The following is a 14,660-nucleotide window of genomic DNA, read 5'->3' as shown; positions in this document are numbered from 1 at the left end:
GGATTACAGACACCTGCCACCACACCCAGCTAATTTTTGTATTTTTAGTAGAGACAGGGTTTTGCCATATTGGCCAGTCTGGTCTCAAACTCCTGACCTCGCGTGATCCACCCACCTTGGCCTCCCAAAGTTCTGGGATTACAGGCGTGAGCCACCATGCCTGGCTGTTCTTTTTTTGTGTGTGTGTGTGAGATGGAGTCTTGCTCTGGCGCCCAGGCTGGAGTACAATGGCATGATCTTGGCTCACTGCAACCTCCACTTCCCAAGTTTAAGCGATTCTCCTGCCTCAGCCTCCCAAGTAGCTGGGATTACAGGCACCTGCCATGAAGCCCAGCTAATTTTTGTATTTTTAGTAGAGGCAGGTTTCACCATGTTGGCCAGGCTGGTTTCGACCTACTGACCTTGGGTGATCCACCTGCCTAAGCCTCCCAAAGTGCTGGGATTACAGGTGTGAGCCACAACGACCAGCCTTGTTCTTTCTTTGAGGCATGGTCTTGCTCTGTCACTCCGGCTGCAGTACAGTGGAGCAGGCTTGACCTCCTGGGCTTGTGATCCTCCTACCTCAGCCTCCTTAGTAGTTGGGACCACAGGTGTGCATCACCATGCCTGGCTTTTAAACATTTTTTTAGAGGCAGGGTAACCCTATGTTGACCAGGCTGGTCTTGAACTTCTGAGCTCAAGTGATCCACCTGCCTTGGCCTCCCAAACTGCTGGGATTATAGGCGTGAACTACTGAGCCTGGCCTAGCTGCTTCTTGATGCCTTTTCTCACACCTCACATCCAATCCATCAGCAATGCCTGTTGGCTCTACTTTAAAAATAGGCCCCAGACACCCCTGACAATCCACCACTCTCCTTTTTATTTGTCTTTAGAGCTGGGATCTTGCTTTTTTGCGCAGGCTGGAGTGCAGTGGGGCGATCACGGCTCACTGCAGCCTCGAACTTTCAGGCTCAAGCGATCCTCCTGCCTCAGCCTCCTGAGTAGCTGGGACTACAGACGCATGACACCTCTCCTGGCTAATGTCACGACACTCTTTCTTGCCCAATCTACACTGCCACATTGACTTCCTTGTTTTTCCTCCACCTTGGGCCCTGACTTGTTTTATTTTCTACCTCAAAGGGTTACACACACACACACACACACACACACACACACACACTTTACGTGTGTCATCTGTCTCTCCTACAAAATACAAGCTGTATGAAGGTGGGGACTTGTTTTGTTCACTACCATGTTCCCAGGACCAGGCACTTAGCTGGTGCTCAGTAAATATATATTGGTTGATGGAAGAAGTGAACACTCAGGTGCAGGTTCCTACACTCAATGCCCTGTAGCATCTCAAGCACAGTAAAAGCTCTGGACCTAGTAACAGGGATGTAGCCAGAGGAGCTAAATCTCCATTTCCAGTGTTTCCTAGAGTGTGTCGTTCTGCACAGGGAGGCCAAGATATAGGACACTGAGGACAGACAGCAGAGCACGAAGCATGTGGCTGACATGGGGGCGACGTGCCAGGGCACTGCTGACCGCTGCTCCCTGCCAGAAGAGGATTAACCATAATCCCAACCATTCACCCAGAGCTTTACCGTTTACAAGTGTTGTCACATCCGATACTGCATCTGGGCCATACAGCTGCCCCAGAAGGTGAGCAGAGGGAGGACTATGATCCCCATTATACAGATGACAACCCTGAGGTGCTGAAGGTTAAGTGTCTGGCCTGTGGCTGCACAGCAAGTGGTCGAGCCAGGTGCCAAGCCAGGCCTTCTCGTCCTGCACCTGCCACTGGGTCCTGCCTAGAGCAATTTTTATCAAGTGAGACCTCTGGGACAGAATTTTTGTCTCTAGACAAATTTCCACTGTCTGAACAAACCAAGTAAAAAACACCATGAATCATTTATTCTTTGGTTGTCTACACAGACACTTAAATACTGTATTGCTGTCATGCAGCGGCCTGTGGAGGCCCCTTGGGGTGTCTGGGCCTGTGTCCTGAGCCCTCAGCCAGGTCCAGGGGGTGCAGTGTCTGGTCATGTCCACTCCAAGAGCAGTAGCACCATGTAGAAGGCTGTGAGCAGGGTCCCCTCGGCTGAGTGGCAGATGCAGGCTCACTGCTCCGCAGCCCTGAGGGACTGGCCAGCTCAGAGTGCAGGAGAGTTCCTCTCCGGGGGTCTAGTCACCCATCTATCTGACCTGGATGCTGTCATAGCTCATCCTTGGGCTTTGATTCGCTGCCTGAGAGAGACTCTTGTGCAGGTTCAGGGGGGACCTGCTGGGCATCCAGGGGCTGCTCCTGGGAGAGGTCCATCTCTTCTGGGCTGAAGAGCATCTTCACCAGGTCATCTGCTTGCACCCTGTCCTGCAAGGACAAACCCCTGTCCATTCAGAGAGGCCTCCGGACCAGGCACTCGTTATCTTTCAGCTGCTACTTCCCAGGGGACAAGGAAGGTTCCTTAATGGCCCCAGGCTCATCTCCTTCCCAGCAGGTCCTACTCTCTGGACAAGGACAGCTGAAGTGGGGCCCAAGGAGGGAAGCAAGAACTCAGCATCGTTCCCTGTCTTGACCCCTTTCCCCACCTGGATCCCGTTCACAGCAGGCCCAGGGAGGACAAGGCAACGTGACCATAATGACAGGGCGTTGGAGCTGGTGTCCCAAGTGCTCCTTTCGTGTCTCGGCCACTGGCAGTGGGATTGGGGGAAGGGAGAGGCAAAGCAAGGGCACTCTGGGAACGGGTCACTGCAGCACCGGCTGCTCTCACCCGCTCGCTGTGTCGAGGGTCCAGGGTGAACCACAGGGCGATGGCACAGCGCTGCCCCCTGGTGACAGCCTTCACTCCATGTGGGTTTTCAGTGCCTGAAGAGAATCCCACGGCCCTTCCACACTGTGGTTGCACCTCTGCCTAAGGGGGACAGAAAGGGAAGGGGGAGTTGCACAGGACAAAGACTGTAGTCCACTCTCAGAAGAGACATGGGCTCGTTAGGGCTCAGGACCGAGGGCAGCTCTTCAGGTTGGCTTCCCTAAGGCCAGAACTAAAGAGAAAGGGTGACCGGCGAGAGGAGTGACGGACACGTCTCAAAGCCCCTCTGGCTGGGGGACGGGTACTGCCCACTGGGAAGTCCAGTTGGTTATTTTTGTCCACCGCACTTTGGGAACATCAGCTGTAGAAAATGGACTTTTTATCTCCCAGGGACAAGGACAAAGGAGCACTCACCGTCACGGTCTTGGCATCCAGTTCAGTGAAATAAAAGTTTCCGCCATCGAAGTCCCCATTTAGGTAAAGGATGGCGCTGGGAAAGGCAGAGACATCTCAACACGGCCCTTCCCCACCTCCTTCTCCCCCGAGTCTTTGCCTCCAGGTGCTCTCAACCAGCAGCAGGAGGGTGGTTTCGTGTGGGTGGGAAGACTTTTAAGAACCTATACTGATACCACACAAACTCCACCTTTCCACTCTCCACCCTCGCCTCAGAGTCCCCTGTGCCCTTCTCAGGGTGCTTCTGTATCAAGTCCACTCACACTACTGTTCTTGTCACACCACGCTATGATTCCCTTTGCTTATCTTCTTATCCAGCAGGTTTGGGGATAAAGGATTGGACTCTGGGAACAGCTAGCCCCAACCAGTGTGTGTGTGCTAGGGTGGGGTAGTAGAGTGCAGGGCACTGTGGGGCCTCTGAGGAGGGCACGGATTTCCTCACCCCGCACCTGCCCCACACTCACCTGTAGTCCCGGAAGGTGTAGGCTGGGGGCTCTTTGACGCACACGAGGGTCTCTGCATTAAGGATGCAGTTGTCTACGTGGACTGGATGGCTATCATCCTTCCTCTCTGCCTGGACCTCTGGGGCCAATGTCACACATGTTAGCATGGGAGCACCTCGGGAGATGGCACAGCTCTCTTCTTGGCAGGGGAAGTGCTTCCCAAAATGTGTCTGAGTCTATGGAATGCCCAATGAACTAGGGGGGTGTCTTTGGCTAAGCCACAAGCCTAGGGGCCAGGACAAGTCTGCAGGCTTCCTAGGACAGTTCTTGGCAGAGGTGAGCAGGGTGTGGCAAGCAGGAATGAAGGGCTCCAACCAAGGGCAGATCTTGGGCAGAATGGCACAACCCTTGTTTGTAGCTGCACTTTACAAAATACAAAGGCCCAGGGAAGCGAGAATAGGGGGTCAGGAGGTGGGAGGGACGCAGGGCAGAGTGGGTCAGCCTTCCTTCAGGACGGCAGAGGATGGGGCTGAGTGGCAGAAAGCGGGGCAGAGAAGAGCTGCCTAGCAAAGGGAAAGCATGAACTTCAGGGGGACTCTGGGGTGGGGTGGATGGAGAAACCATGCAGGGAGAGGGTCACAAAAGGGAACAGACTGGGCTCACTGTCAAATACCAGGCAGACCACGTCTTTCCCCAATGTAAACCTTTAGCATGCTCTGTGTAGGCACCATCACGTCATGGTGGGTACCTCCTTCTCCATTCCCACTTGTCCAGCCAGTCACCAGGTCCTGTCCATCCACCTCCTGCACCTTCCCGGGGCCTCGCTTCTCCCTCCTCCCACTGCCACTTCCTGAGTTTAGGGCTTTACCCTTGTCCACGGAGGTCACTGCCGACCAGCTTCCCTTTTTGGTTTGAAATCTCTCCGCACACACAGCAGCAAAATGAATCTTTTAAAAGTCAAGGCCTCACCACGTCCTTCACTGCTTGATGAGGCCTCCCTGGCCTCCTGGCGCCTGTGCTCTCCCACCGGGGGCTTGTGACACACCCAGTTGTGTGTCTGACTGGTCCCTTTGGGTGTGCCCAGATTCTGACAGAATTTCAAACATCCTGAGGCAGAGGAAAGCCCTCTGATCTGTGCCACCTACCAATGGCCGTCAGTGCCAGGGGCCTGCGAAGGCTCCAGTATGACAGAGCCGGCTCTGGGCCACATGTGATCCTTGCAGCACTGGCTGAACCCCTCGCCTTCTCAGACATGCAAAAGGGAATGTGGGTGGGTGAGGGAATGAGGAGTAAGCTCCAGGCCACTCTCACTTGTAAATCATGCAGCTCTCTCACTAATTTGGTATTTAACAATTAGTAAAAGAGAACCTGCCACATAGCTATGGTTGAGCTAAAGGATAAAAAATCCTTGAAGGTAGCTCTCCAGGATTTGGCACCTTTCTTAGTTCCCCTGACTACCGGGCTGCACAATGCCTCCAATCCTGTGCAAACACCATCCCACCACCCGGTGTACTCCGAATCGTATTCATCCTGCAAAACTCCCATTGCTTCCTCGGGAAGCCTTCTTTTTGCTGTTGTTATTATTTTTGCTTTTAACAAACCCTTCTGTCGAGGGCTGACTTTCAACAGGAGGCAGCGAGGGAGCTGCTTAGCTATGTATGAAATCCCGACCCAGAAGCAGGTCCTCTGCAAATGGTTTAGCGCCAGCTTCCCCATGAACGTGCGTTGCATGACAAGTGAGGGGAGGCCACCTTTCTGGCCGCACCCCGTTTCCCTCTGGGAAGCCTTCTTGATCACCAGGTAGGTTGACTATAACTTCCTCCATGCTACTGTGGCATGCATCACACTGAGATGCCACCCATTTGTTTACATTGGTTCCCCAACTGGAGAAAAAGGATCGCATCCTATTCTCTTGTGTCCTCAGCATCCAGCACAGAGCTGAGATGCAGCATGTGTGGGGGGGCTGTGGGGGTGATGAGGCCCACCGTCGATGGCAGTGCGGCACACCAGATGAGAGTAGGAGAAGTAGAGGGGCGTGTCCAGGCGGAAGTAGGACTCCATGATGCGCCGCACCTTCTCCGTCACGTTGTAGTACAGGTGGGCACTCTGCAGGGGAACTTTGCCTTCTTGCCCCAGCTGCCAAGGAAACAGGTGGTCAGCTGCCCTGAACGCCTGATATGGTTTGGCTCTGTGTCCCCACCCAAATCTTATCTTGTAGCTCCCATAATTCCCATGTGTTGTGGAAGGGACCCGGTGGGAGATGACTGAATCATGGGGGTGGATCTTTCCTGTGCCATTCTCATAACAGTGAGTAAATCTCACGAGATCTGATGGCTTTAAAAAAATGGGAGTTTGCCTGCAGAAGTTCTCTTTTTGCCTGCTGCCATCCATGTAAGACGTGACTTGCTCCTCCTTGCCTTCCACCATGACTGTGAGGCTACCCCAGCCACATGGAACTGTAAGTCCAGTTAAACCTCTTCTGTAAATTGCCCAGTCTGGGGTATGTCTTTATCAGCAGCGTGAAAACGGACTAATACAACACCCCTCTTTGGACTGCCAGAGACAATGAGGACTAGGCCCATCTCACATCCCCGCACCCCCACTGAAGCTGCAGCCTCTGCTGCCCATGCCCAATACCTCTACTACATTCCTCTTCTTCCTCTCCTTCCTCTCTCTCTTTATGAGCACACTGTGCATCCTGCACAGAAGCACAGCCCTCTGGAATCAGCCTTTCTTCAGAAAGCATTCTCATAGCTTTGGCAAGCAGTCTTACCTGCTCGCTTTGTTTTTATTACACTCGGTCGAACAGCGAGGATTCGAAAGAGAACCTCACTCAACATAACTCATCCTCACTTCCTGGCAACAGAAATGTTGGGAGGTGGACCCTCTTCACCTTTCCTGGCACCAGCCCCAACGCCTCCTCAAAGCCTGAGCTTCCCCCTTCCCCACCCCTTTCTCCACACTCTAGAATGCCAAGTGTTGATCTTACTTTGAGGGCTTTGAAGACAGTGACACCATAGAACTTTTCATTGGGAGTATGTGGGGAGGTTTGACCCCGGTAGCCATCTCCTGAGGTTGCTGCCACCTACAAGGCCCAAAACACAAGGTGATGTTAGCCACGACAGCTGAGGGCTTGAGAAGAGGTGGTCAACTGCAGCCAGCAAGAGGAAGGTGAAGGCTACCACCCAAGGGGCACTTGATGGGGGGGATGCTGGACCCACAGGGGAAGGTGCAGTCACTGGGCTTCCCTTACGTTGGTCAGTCTCTGCAGCTCCTGACATTCATGGTCAGAGATTACACCATCCATCACCACCCGCTGGGAACCATTCAGGAGTCTGGAGTTCATGGTGAGACTGATGCCTTCATACAGCAGGGGGCCACCTGCAAAGCAAGAACAAAACTTTAGCTAAATCTAGCAGCAGCTTTGACCAAAGACTCTCCATTAGATATTGCCTCCTTGTCATAAACAGAAATTCCAGCTGTTTCCTTTTCACCCGCAAAATCTCCCGCTAGGTCATTTTCAAAGGCAGAATGGTCCAGAGGACAGAACATAGAGCTGAAAGATGAGATTCCCAGTCCCAGCTCCATGACCAAATAGCTGCTAGCTCTTGGGCCATGACACACTGTTGAGGAAACATCAGAAACACAATCCTAAAACATGAGCTCCAGAACGAGGAAGAACTGACTTTGACTCCTAGATCCTCCATTGATTAGCTGTGTGACCTTGGCAAGTTACTTAACCTCCTTGAGGTTAATTTTAATTAATTAAAACGTTCTCATCGGTCAAATAGCATCTACCTTACATGTTTAATGCCAGTATAATGTTAAGAACAAGGAAGGCAAGTTAAACGCTTAGCACGATATTTGGCAGATGGTAAGTCCTCAAAAGTTTGGCTACCATGATATCAACATTTTCATTTAAAATAAGGATCTTGCAATCTGCACGACCCACCTCTCAAACAGCTGTAAGAATCAAGAGAAATAACAAAGTGAAAGTGGTCTGAAAACAAAGGAATGCTGGACAAATTATTTTCATACACTAATCTTGTTTAATTAACCTCTTAATATAAGCAACTATAGGGCAAAGGTCAACATTTCTCTCTTACAGTTCTCATGGTGTTTCTCTGTGCTAGGGACATACTAATACTAGAGACTCAGTTCAACTCCACTCGATAACTGAGGCTTCAGTGTGTACCAGGAACTGTACCAGACAGGGTGAGAGATGAATCCTAGAAGCAGTACCTGTTCTCTAACAATTATGCAAATAACTAGCACAAGACAGACCGTAAATGCCCTAAGAAGTTCAAAAGAAAGGAGGGTACTCCAATCATCTGGGAGGTTAAGAAAGGCTTTACAGCTGGGCGCAGTGGCTCACACCTGTAATCCCAGCACTTTGGGAGGCCAAGGTGGGTGGATCACAAGGTCAGGAGTTTGAGACCAGCCTGGCCAACATGGTGAAACCCTGTATCTACTAAAAATACAAAAAAGTTAGCCAGGCATGGTGCCACATGCCTGTAATCCCAGCTACTCGGGAGGCTGAGGCAGGAGAATTGCTTGATGATCCCGGGATGTGGAGGTTGCAATGAGCAAAGATTGCACCACTGCACTCCAGCCTGGCAACAGAACGAGATTCCGCCTCCAAAAAGAAAAAAGAAAGGCTTTGCAGGGTGTATCTCAGATGCCCTCATCGGCAGGGATGGTGGGAAGCATACTAGGAGAGCCAGGCATAAATACAGACTGGTGGGCAGCGGGCAGGCTTATGGAACAAGGTGCAGTCCTGTGTGAAGAAAAGGTGTAAACAGGACAACAGTAGAACATTTGGTTAAGGGGCAGGCACGGAGGATGGGTCAGAGGCCAGTGTCTGCAAGAGTGGCCTAGCTACCATGAGCAGGCAGGGGCAAGGACAGGCCAGGCGAGGAGAGGGTGGGTACAGATAGGAGGTGCCAGGCCCTGAAGGAGACCTGAGGCAATGAAAAACGGAAAGGCTGGGGAGAGAGCTGAGAAGCAGCACTGCAGAGCAGAGCCACAATCAGTAGGCCTTCCCAGCAGCTTGCAAGGGACGGGCACAGGAGGAAGAGGAGTCAAAGGAGGCCTGAAGGCATTGAGTCTCGGTAACAGGACGAATGGTGAAAACTGGGAGAAAAGAGTTTGGGAGTGGGGAGACAGGATGAGTTAATACCTATGGAAGTGGACAACACTAGTCACTCGTGTTTCTGTGACACAGGAGTCTTCTTTTTTATTGTTTTTAAAGATGAGGTCTTGCTATATTGCCCAGGCTGGATTCAAACTCCGGGGGTCAAGCGATCCTCCTGCCTCAGCCTGCCGAGTAGCTGGGATTACATCCTGGAGCCTGATTTCTGAACCAAAGGACAATTCTCAGTGCTCTTTCCAGTTGAAAGTCCCGCTGGTGAGTTAGGAAGGATGCCCACTGAACTTGGACCCTGAGGCTGGCTCATGGTGAGCTCTGTAATGCTGGGGTGCAGCGCTGCTTGGCAAATGTGGGGTGACCTGTCTGGCTCCCTGACAACAGCCAGACATGCCCCTATCTCTGTCCTCTCACCTTCCCGGGTCAGTCTGCTCACATCCAATGACTCCTTGGTCTTCTCTTCCACTAGGGTCTCGATTTCCTTCATAAGGTTCCCAATCTCCTGGGAGATGCGTACGGCTGTTTCCCGTTCTGACCTATGGGCACAGCCGCTCTGAGGACTGCATTCAAGGGCCAGCCCTGGCCTCCACCCCAACTTCCCAAACTGGACCTGCCCACCCCTTGCCAGGAGTTCACATCTGCCTGGGCTCAGGAAGCCTCAAGTGCTTCATCAGACTGATCCAACCATGCAGTTTCTTCAAGGTCCTCACTTCTGTTTCTCTTGCAATCTCTTGGGAATCACCTCTTCTGGAGTCCATGAATCCTAAGTAGGTCCGGAAGAAATGAAAAAGGTAAGACGATCTACTTAATCTTCCAGGTGTCTCAATGCATAAAATAGGCCCACAGAAGTAATCCAGCTTATCGCCCTCTTCCTTTCAGGAGACAAAATGGGAGGTTTCCACATCTAAGTCACTTCTAGCTGCCCAGTGTTCCCCTTTCATCTGTCTCTCATCCCTGCCTTGCACAGATCCCAGGCTAGGCTCAGCCTCCAAGTTTTCTGTCAGAATTGCACAGTGTTCCCCTCGTCCCCATTCATCTCCCCTGCTCACTCTGTCCCTGCGCCCTTCCGGCTCCTGTGCCCTAGCTCACCGGATCCACAAAGGGGATTCCAAAAACATCATAAGCGAAGAAGAGCAGCTCTTTCTCCAGAAGGCTTCGCTGTCGGTACTCCTTGGCACTCTGCGGGTACAAAGGCAAACAAGTCCCCCAGAACTCAGCCCTGGCTTTTAACCTCTGGAGGTTCCCCTCCCTGGCACCCCACACTGACGCTCCCATGTGACCTGAGGCCTCTTTTCCATACCAATGCTCTCTGTCTGTTCCCCAGTTTGGGACAAAAGTCTAATTTCTGTGTCCAAGGGTTCCTCTGCCTGGCACAAGCAACAGTATCTCTGAGGTACCAGAATAACCAGGCTTTACTTAAGGGAAAAAGCCCTGCTCCTCCCCCATCCCAACCCCCATTAGTCTCTAGGACAGAAAATCTGATGATTCTCCCAAGTAGAAATATTCTTCAAAGAAAGATAATTCCTTCTTGACTTCTACAGGAGTCCACAAAGCAGGAAAAGGAATCAGGCATTAGGCAACTGACATGTTATTCATTTGATCTTTATAGCCACATCTGAGGTTGATACTAGTATGCTCATTCTACAGAGGAAGCATCTGAGGCACAGGGGAGACGTACCACTGTCTAAGGTGACACTGCAGGACACGGGACAGCAGGGACCTGCACTCAAACCCAGGTCTTCTGTTATCTTTTTCTTTTTTTTTTTCATAGCAGAATGTGCATTTGGACAGACAGAGCCGGGTCTTTACAGTCCTAAAGCCCATGTGCTTTCTGTTCTGCCACCTGCCTCCTCTCAGACCCTAACCAGGCCACACCCCTCCCTGAGAATGAGCAGCTGCAGTGGGAGGGCCTGGTACTCTGGCCTTCCCACGTGGACTCCCGGGCAAGGCTTACCCAGGGCAGGGAAACTGAGTAACTTCCAGGGTCACATCTTTCCCTAGGTGCCCTGCTAATCTCCAAGCAGCAGGAGGAGGAAGGAAGAGAAAAAGAAGACATCATCAGTTGAAATAAAACATGAGGCAGTTCAAGGAGGAATTAAAGGAGTCAATGAATCCTGTGTCATCTACTAGATTTACCTAAGAGGAAGAGAGACGTTTTCTCCTCAGGAGTTTACATTACTGGCTTCTGTCACCAAGTGCTATGTTATCTCATTTAATCCTCTCCAATTACCCTATAAGGCTGCTATGAAGCAAACCCCACTTCCATCCTTTATTCATTCCATGCTGATTTACTGAGTGTCAGCCATGTGTCTAGAGCTGTGCCTGTACTGGGGCCAAGCAGGGAACAGATTCTGGTCATCACTGACTGGCCACAAGCCACTGCACAAGTTGCTTCATCTCTCAGATGCTAACAGTCCTCATCCCTAAAGTGGGAAGAAGACCGCCCACCTTGCAGGGCAGCTGTGATGATTAAATAGGATGATGGATACAGCCCACCCTGCACAGAGCTTTGCCTGGACAGGGGCTCAACAAATGTTGGTTACCTTCTTTCCAAAAGGGGACTTCTAGTTACAAATGCGAGATTGGCCACATGGATTTATTTCCCCTCACTCCCCTCAGGCTCCCCTTAATGGCCATAAGGCAGGGAAAAGGTATTAACCAAGCAAGACAAAAGAGACTGGAAGTGCCATCTTAAAGCCAGATGGTCACCATCTAGTGGCCAAAGAGGACAACTACAAAGACAACCCACACGGGAGGGGCAGCAAGAGGCTGTTTCTACTGGAGTCTCTCAGACTCCCCAGAGCTGGGAAGGAAGAGCCTGGGTGTTTCCCTTCAGCGCAGCAGTCTTTGTGTTTTACAGATATTTCTCCCAGTTTTGGAGTGAGACAGGGAAAATGCTGAAAGATGGGAGAGAACAAACAATGGCAGAAAGAAGAAGAGATGGGAAAGAAAATGGAGACAGAAAACAGGTGAACAGAAAAAAAAAAACAAAACAAAAAAACAAATAACCCAGCATTAAGTGAAAAATGATAGATCTTGGCCAAACAATATCGAGTGTCCAAGTTAGGGGTGCCAAGAGGGGAAAGAACATGCCCGCCGCACCAGTTCTACAGGACTCAGAGAACAGACTTCTGGGCCCAGATAACGCTAATTGAGGCTCCTGTGTACTCCCCACACTCCCTCCTGTGCTCCCTTCTCCTCTGAATAACAAGACGAGTGAGTGAACTCACATCTGACCCCGACACTGACACCTGGCCCCTGCCCTGCACGCGCAGCGCCGACTCCCCTCTGCTACCCCACTCTTCCGCCCTCAGGTCTGCATTCAGGAGTTCAGCTGGCAGCTGTCACAACAGAAGGAAGTTTCTCACCTCACGGGGTCCAATGGATCTGGCGTGTTCTTCTCCAAGCATAGCTGCATAATAGGCCAAATTTTGGTTCATCACCTCGTCATTGGGGAAGAAGAGAAGATAGGTCTTGGCACATTCAACAGCCTGTGTATAATTCCCAACTGCAAAGTGGAAAGAAGAATGGCTGAGAGGAAAGGGTCAAAAGGAAAGGATCAAATCCTGGCACCAGGGACCACTTAGTGCTCAGTCTCCGCAAAGCTTAGGCAATGGCAACATGACAAGGTGGTGCTTGCTACTTAACATGATGGCCTGATTTCAGGGGCAGAAGTTATGGAATACACATAGAGTGTGTGATTAATTTTTTTTTTTTTTTTTGAGACGGAGTCTCTCTCTGTCACCCAGGCTGGAGTGCAGTGGCCTCAGCCTCCCGAGTAGCTGGGACTACAGGCACCCACCACCTCGCCCAGCTAGTTTTTTGTACTTTTTAGTAGAGACGGGGTTTCACCATATTAGCCAGGATGGTCTCGATCTCCTGACCTCGTGATCTGCCCGCCTCGGCCTCCCAAAGTGCTGGGATTACAGGCTTGAGCCACCGCGCCCGGCCTTGTGTGATTAATTTTAAGGTGAGGTGGTCAGTGTCCTCAGGGCTGCCTAACAATGAAACAGAAAAGAATCAGAATTCTCTGCATGCCCACATCTTTAAAGATTCACAAATAATTCAAATACTCCTTAATATTCTGCCTCAATACACTCAATCATTAGATCAATTTCCCTGTCTTCCTACTTTCGTTTTTCTATAGATTTTCAGAAGACAGGGAAGATTACAATAGCAGATTGTCTCTTTGGCAGAATAGTTCTTGTTGATATTTGTTAGTCACCTCAACTCAACTGTAAATATTGTATACTCATCAATATGTTTGTAATGCTTAGCACACAGTAGGAACTCTGCAAACAGTTGGTTTTCCGGGTATTAATTGGCAGCCCCACAAAAGCATCAGTGCTATATCAGGGAGAGGGCTGGCAAATGTCCTCTGAGCTAAACAGTGGCACACCCTTACTTTCGCTATTAACTTTAATTCAAAAGCAAAAATAGATTACAAATTATAGAAGGCACAAGAGATGAGGTCCTAAGTCTCCCTCCCCCAGCTTTTTGGGTTGCTGGTATTGGCTTCCTAGGCCAGTTGCTTATAACAAACTACCCAAGGATCACTTGGCATGGTGCCTCCCATAGCTACTGAAAGAAGCCAAACACCTTGAGGAAGTAACTGGCTGTGATCCCTGCCCACCTTGCCTTTAGCTTCTTAGTTAGCCAGCAGAGAAAGAGGAAGGAAAGTAGGCCTTACTGTTATAGTAGGCAAACTGCAGATAATTATAATGGGATGGGAGGAAGTCTTCAAAGGGCTTCTCTCGACTTGGGTGGGAAGCAAGCTCAGTGACACAGTTCTGCTTACAGCTGAGGACCTGGATATAATGATCTGAAAGGAATCAAAGAGGGGGAATAACTATGAGGTCACTCTTTAGGACTCAAATTCTGGTTAAAATGAACACATTCAAATGGAAGCAATTTTTCATCAGCTTCTCAGATTTAATAAATTGAGGGATGAGGGTGAAGATTCTCCATTTATATTATCAGATGGTGACCTTAGAGTCCCAGGAGGCCTGGCTGAAGGTCTGGTTCTGAACTGCACCCACCTGTGATGGCCTGGAAGAGGTCAGCGTTGTACTCAAGGTAGTTGTAGCCATCGTAGTCATAAGGCCCTTCACAGAGGGCATGGCACTCCTCATAGGCCACAAAGTACTCGTGCAGCGCCGCCTCTAGGTGGGGCACGGCTTCCTCTGGCTGTTCCTCTGAGTAGAGTCGCACTCCCAGTCGAAATTCTTGCTACTGGGAAGAAGGAGCACTCAAACGCAGGCCACAGAGGAGGAACCCACTCTCCTTGCCCTCAGCCACCTTCACAGGGGTCCTAATTTCCTGTTCCTCAGGTTACGAATGGAAAGGGGTGACCTGGGTGCCACTATATAATGAAGGCCTTTTGTAAATGGTCTTTACATGTTTCTCTGGAAATTTGAAAACATTTAGCTCTTTTTTTCTTTTTTTGAGACACAGTCTCACTCTGTTGCCCAGGCTGGAGTGCAGTGGCACAATCTCAGCCCACTGCAACCTCCACTCCTGGGTTCAAGTGATTCTCTTGCCTCAGCCTACCTAGTAGCTGGGATTACAGGCACATACCACCGTGCCCAGCTAATTTTTGTATTTTAGTAAAGATGGGGTTTCACCATGTTGGCCAGGCTGGTCTTGAACTCCTAAGCTCAAGCAATCCTCCCACCTTGGCCTCCTAAAGTGCTGGGATTACAGGTGTGAGCCACTGTGCCTGGCCAAAAAACATTTAACTCTTAATCTGGATGAAAGGTATCTCAGAGTTCATTATGATTTTCTTGTACTTTTCTTCCCTCCCCCGACCCCCCACCAAATTAGTGACAG

At 50.6% G+C, this 14,660-nt stretch overlaps 1 protein-coding gene across 2 annotated transcripts in view; it reads right to left on the bottom strand.

Annotated features, from left to right (window-relative positions):
- Positions 1–1,871: 1,871 nt before the first annotated feature.
- P3H1 (prolyl 3-hydroxylase 1) overlaps positions 1,872–14,660 on the bottom strand; it is a 20,157-nt gene continuing 7,368 nt past the window's right edge. Inside the window, exons 3-15 of one of the 2 annotated variants that reach the window (XM_023221338.2) lie at positions 13,871–14,060; positions 13,522–13,653; positions 12,200–12,339; positions 9,921–10,010; positions 9,542–9,594; positions 9,246–9,367; positions 6,939–7,066; positions 6,675–6,770; positions 5,671–5,821; positions 3,707–3,824; positions 3,204–3,279; positions 2,751–2,891; positions 1,872–2,350 (exon numbers count right to left, since the gene is read on the bottom strand). In XM_023221338.2, the coding sequence (XP_023077106.1) occupies positions 2,195–2,350; positions 2,751–2,891; positions 3,204–3,279; positions 3,707–3,824; positions 5,671–5,821; positions 6,675–6,770; positions 6,939–7,066; positions 9,246–9,367; positions 9,542–9,594; positions 9,921–10,010; positions 12,200–12,339; positions 13,522–13,653; positions 13,871–14,060 (1,593 nt within the window). In that variant the 3' untranslated portion in view covers positions 1,872–2,194. Of the gene's footprint in view, positions 2,351–2,750; positions 2,892–3,203; positions 3,280–3,706; positions 3,825–4,553; positions 5,822–6,674; positions 6,771–6,938; positions 7,067–9,245; positions 9,368–9,541; positions 9,595–9,920; positions 10,011–12,199; positions 12,340–13,521; positions 13,654–13,870; positions 14,061–14,660 lie in introns of those variants that run through there. The other variant, XR_002733501.2, reaches the window with a different exon arrangement.

Source organism: Piliocolobus tephrosceles, chromosome 1 (assembly GCF_002776525.5).
Source record: "Piliocolobus tephrosceles isolate RC106 chromosome 1, ASM277652v3, whole genome shotgun sequence".
Taxonomy (NCBI): Eukaryota; Metazoa; Chordata; class Mammalia; order Primates; family Cercopithecidae; genus Piliocolobus; species Piliocolobus tephrosceles.
The sequence above is the reverse complement of the archived record's forward strand: the minus strand, read 5'-3'. Positions and strand labels throughout refer to the sequence as shown.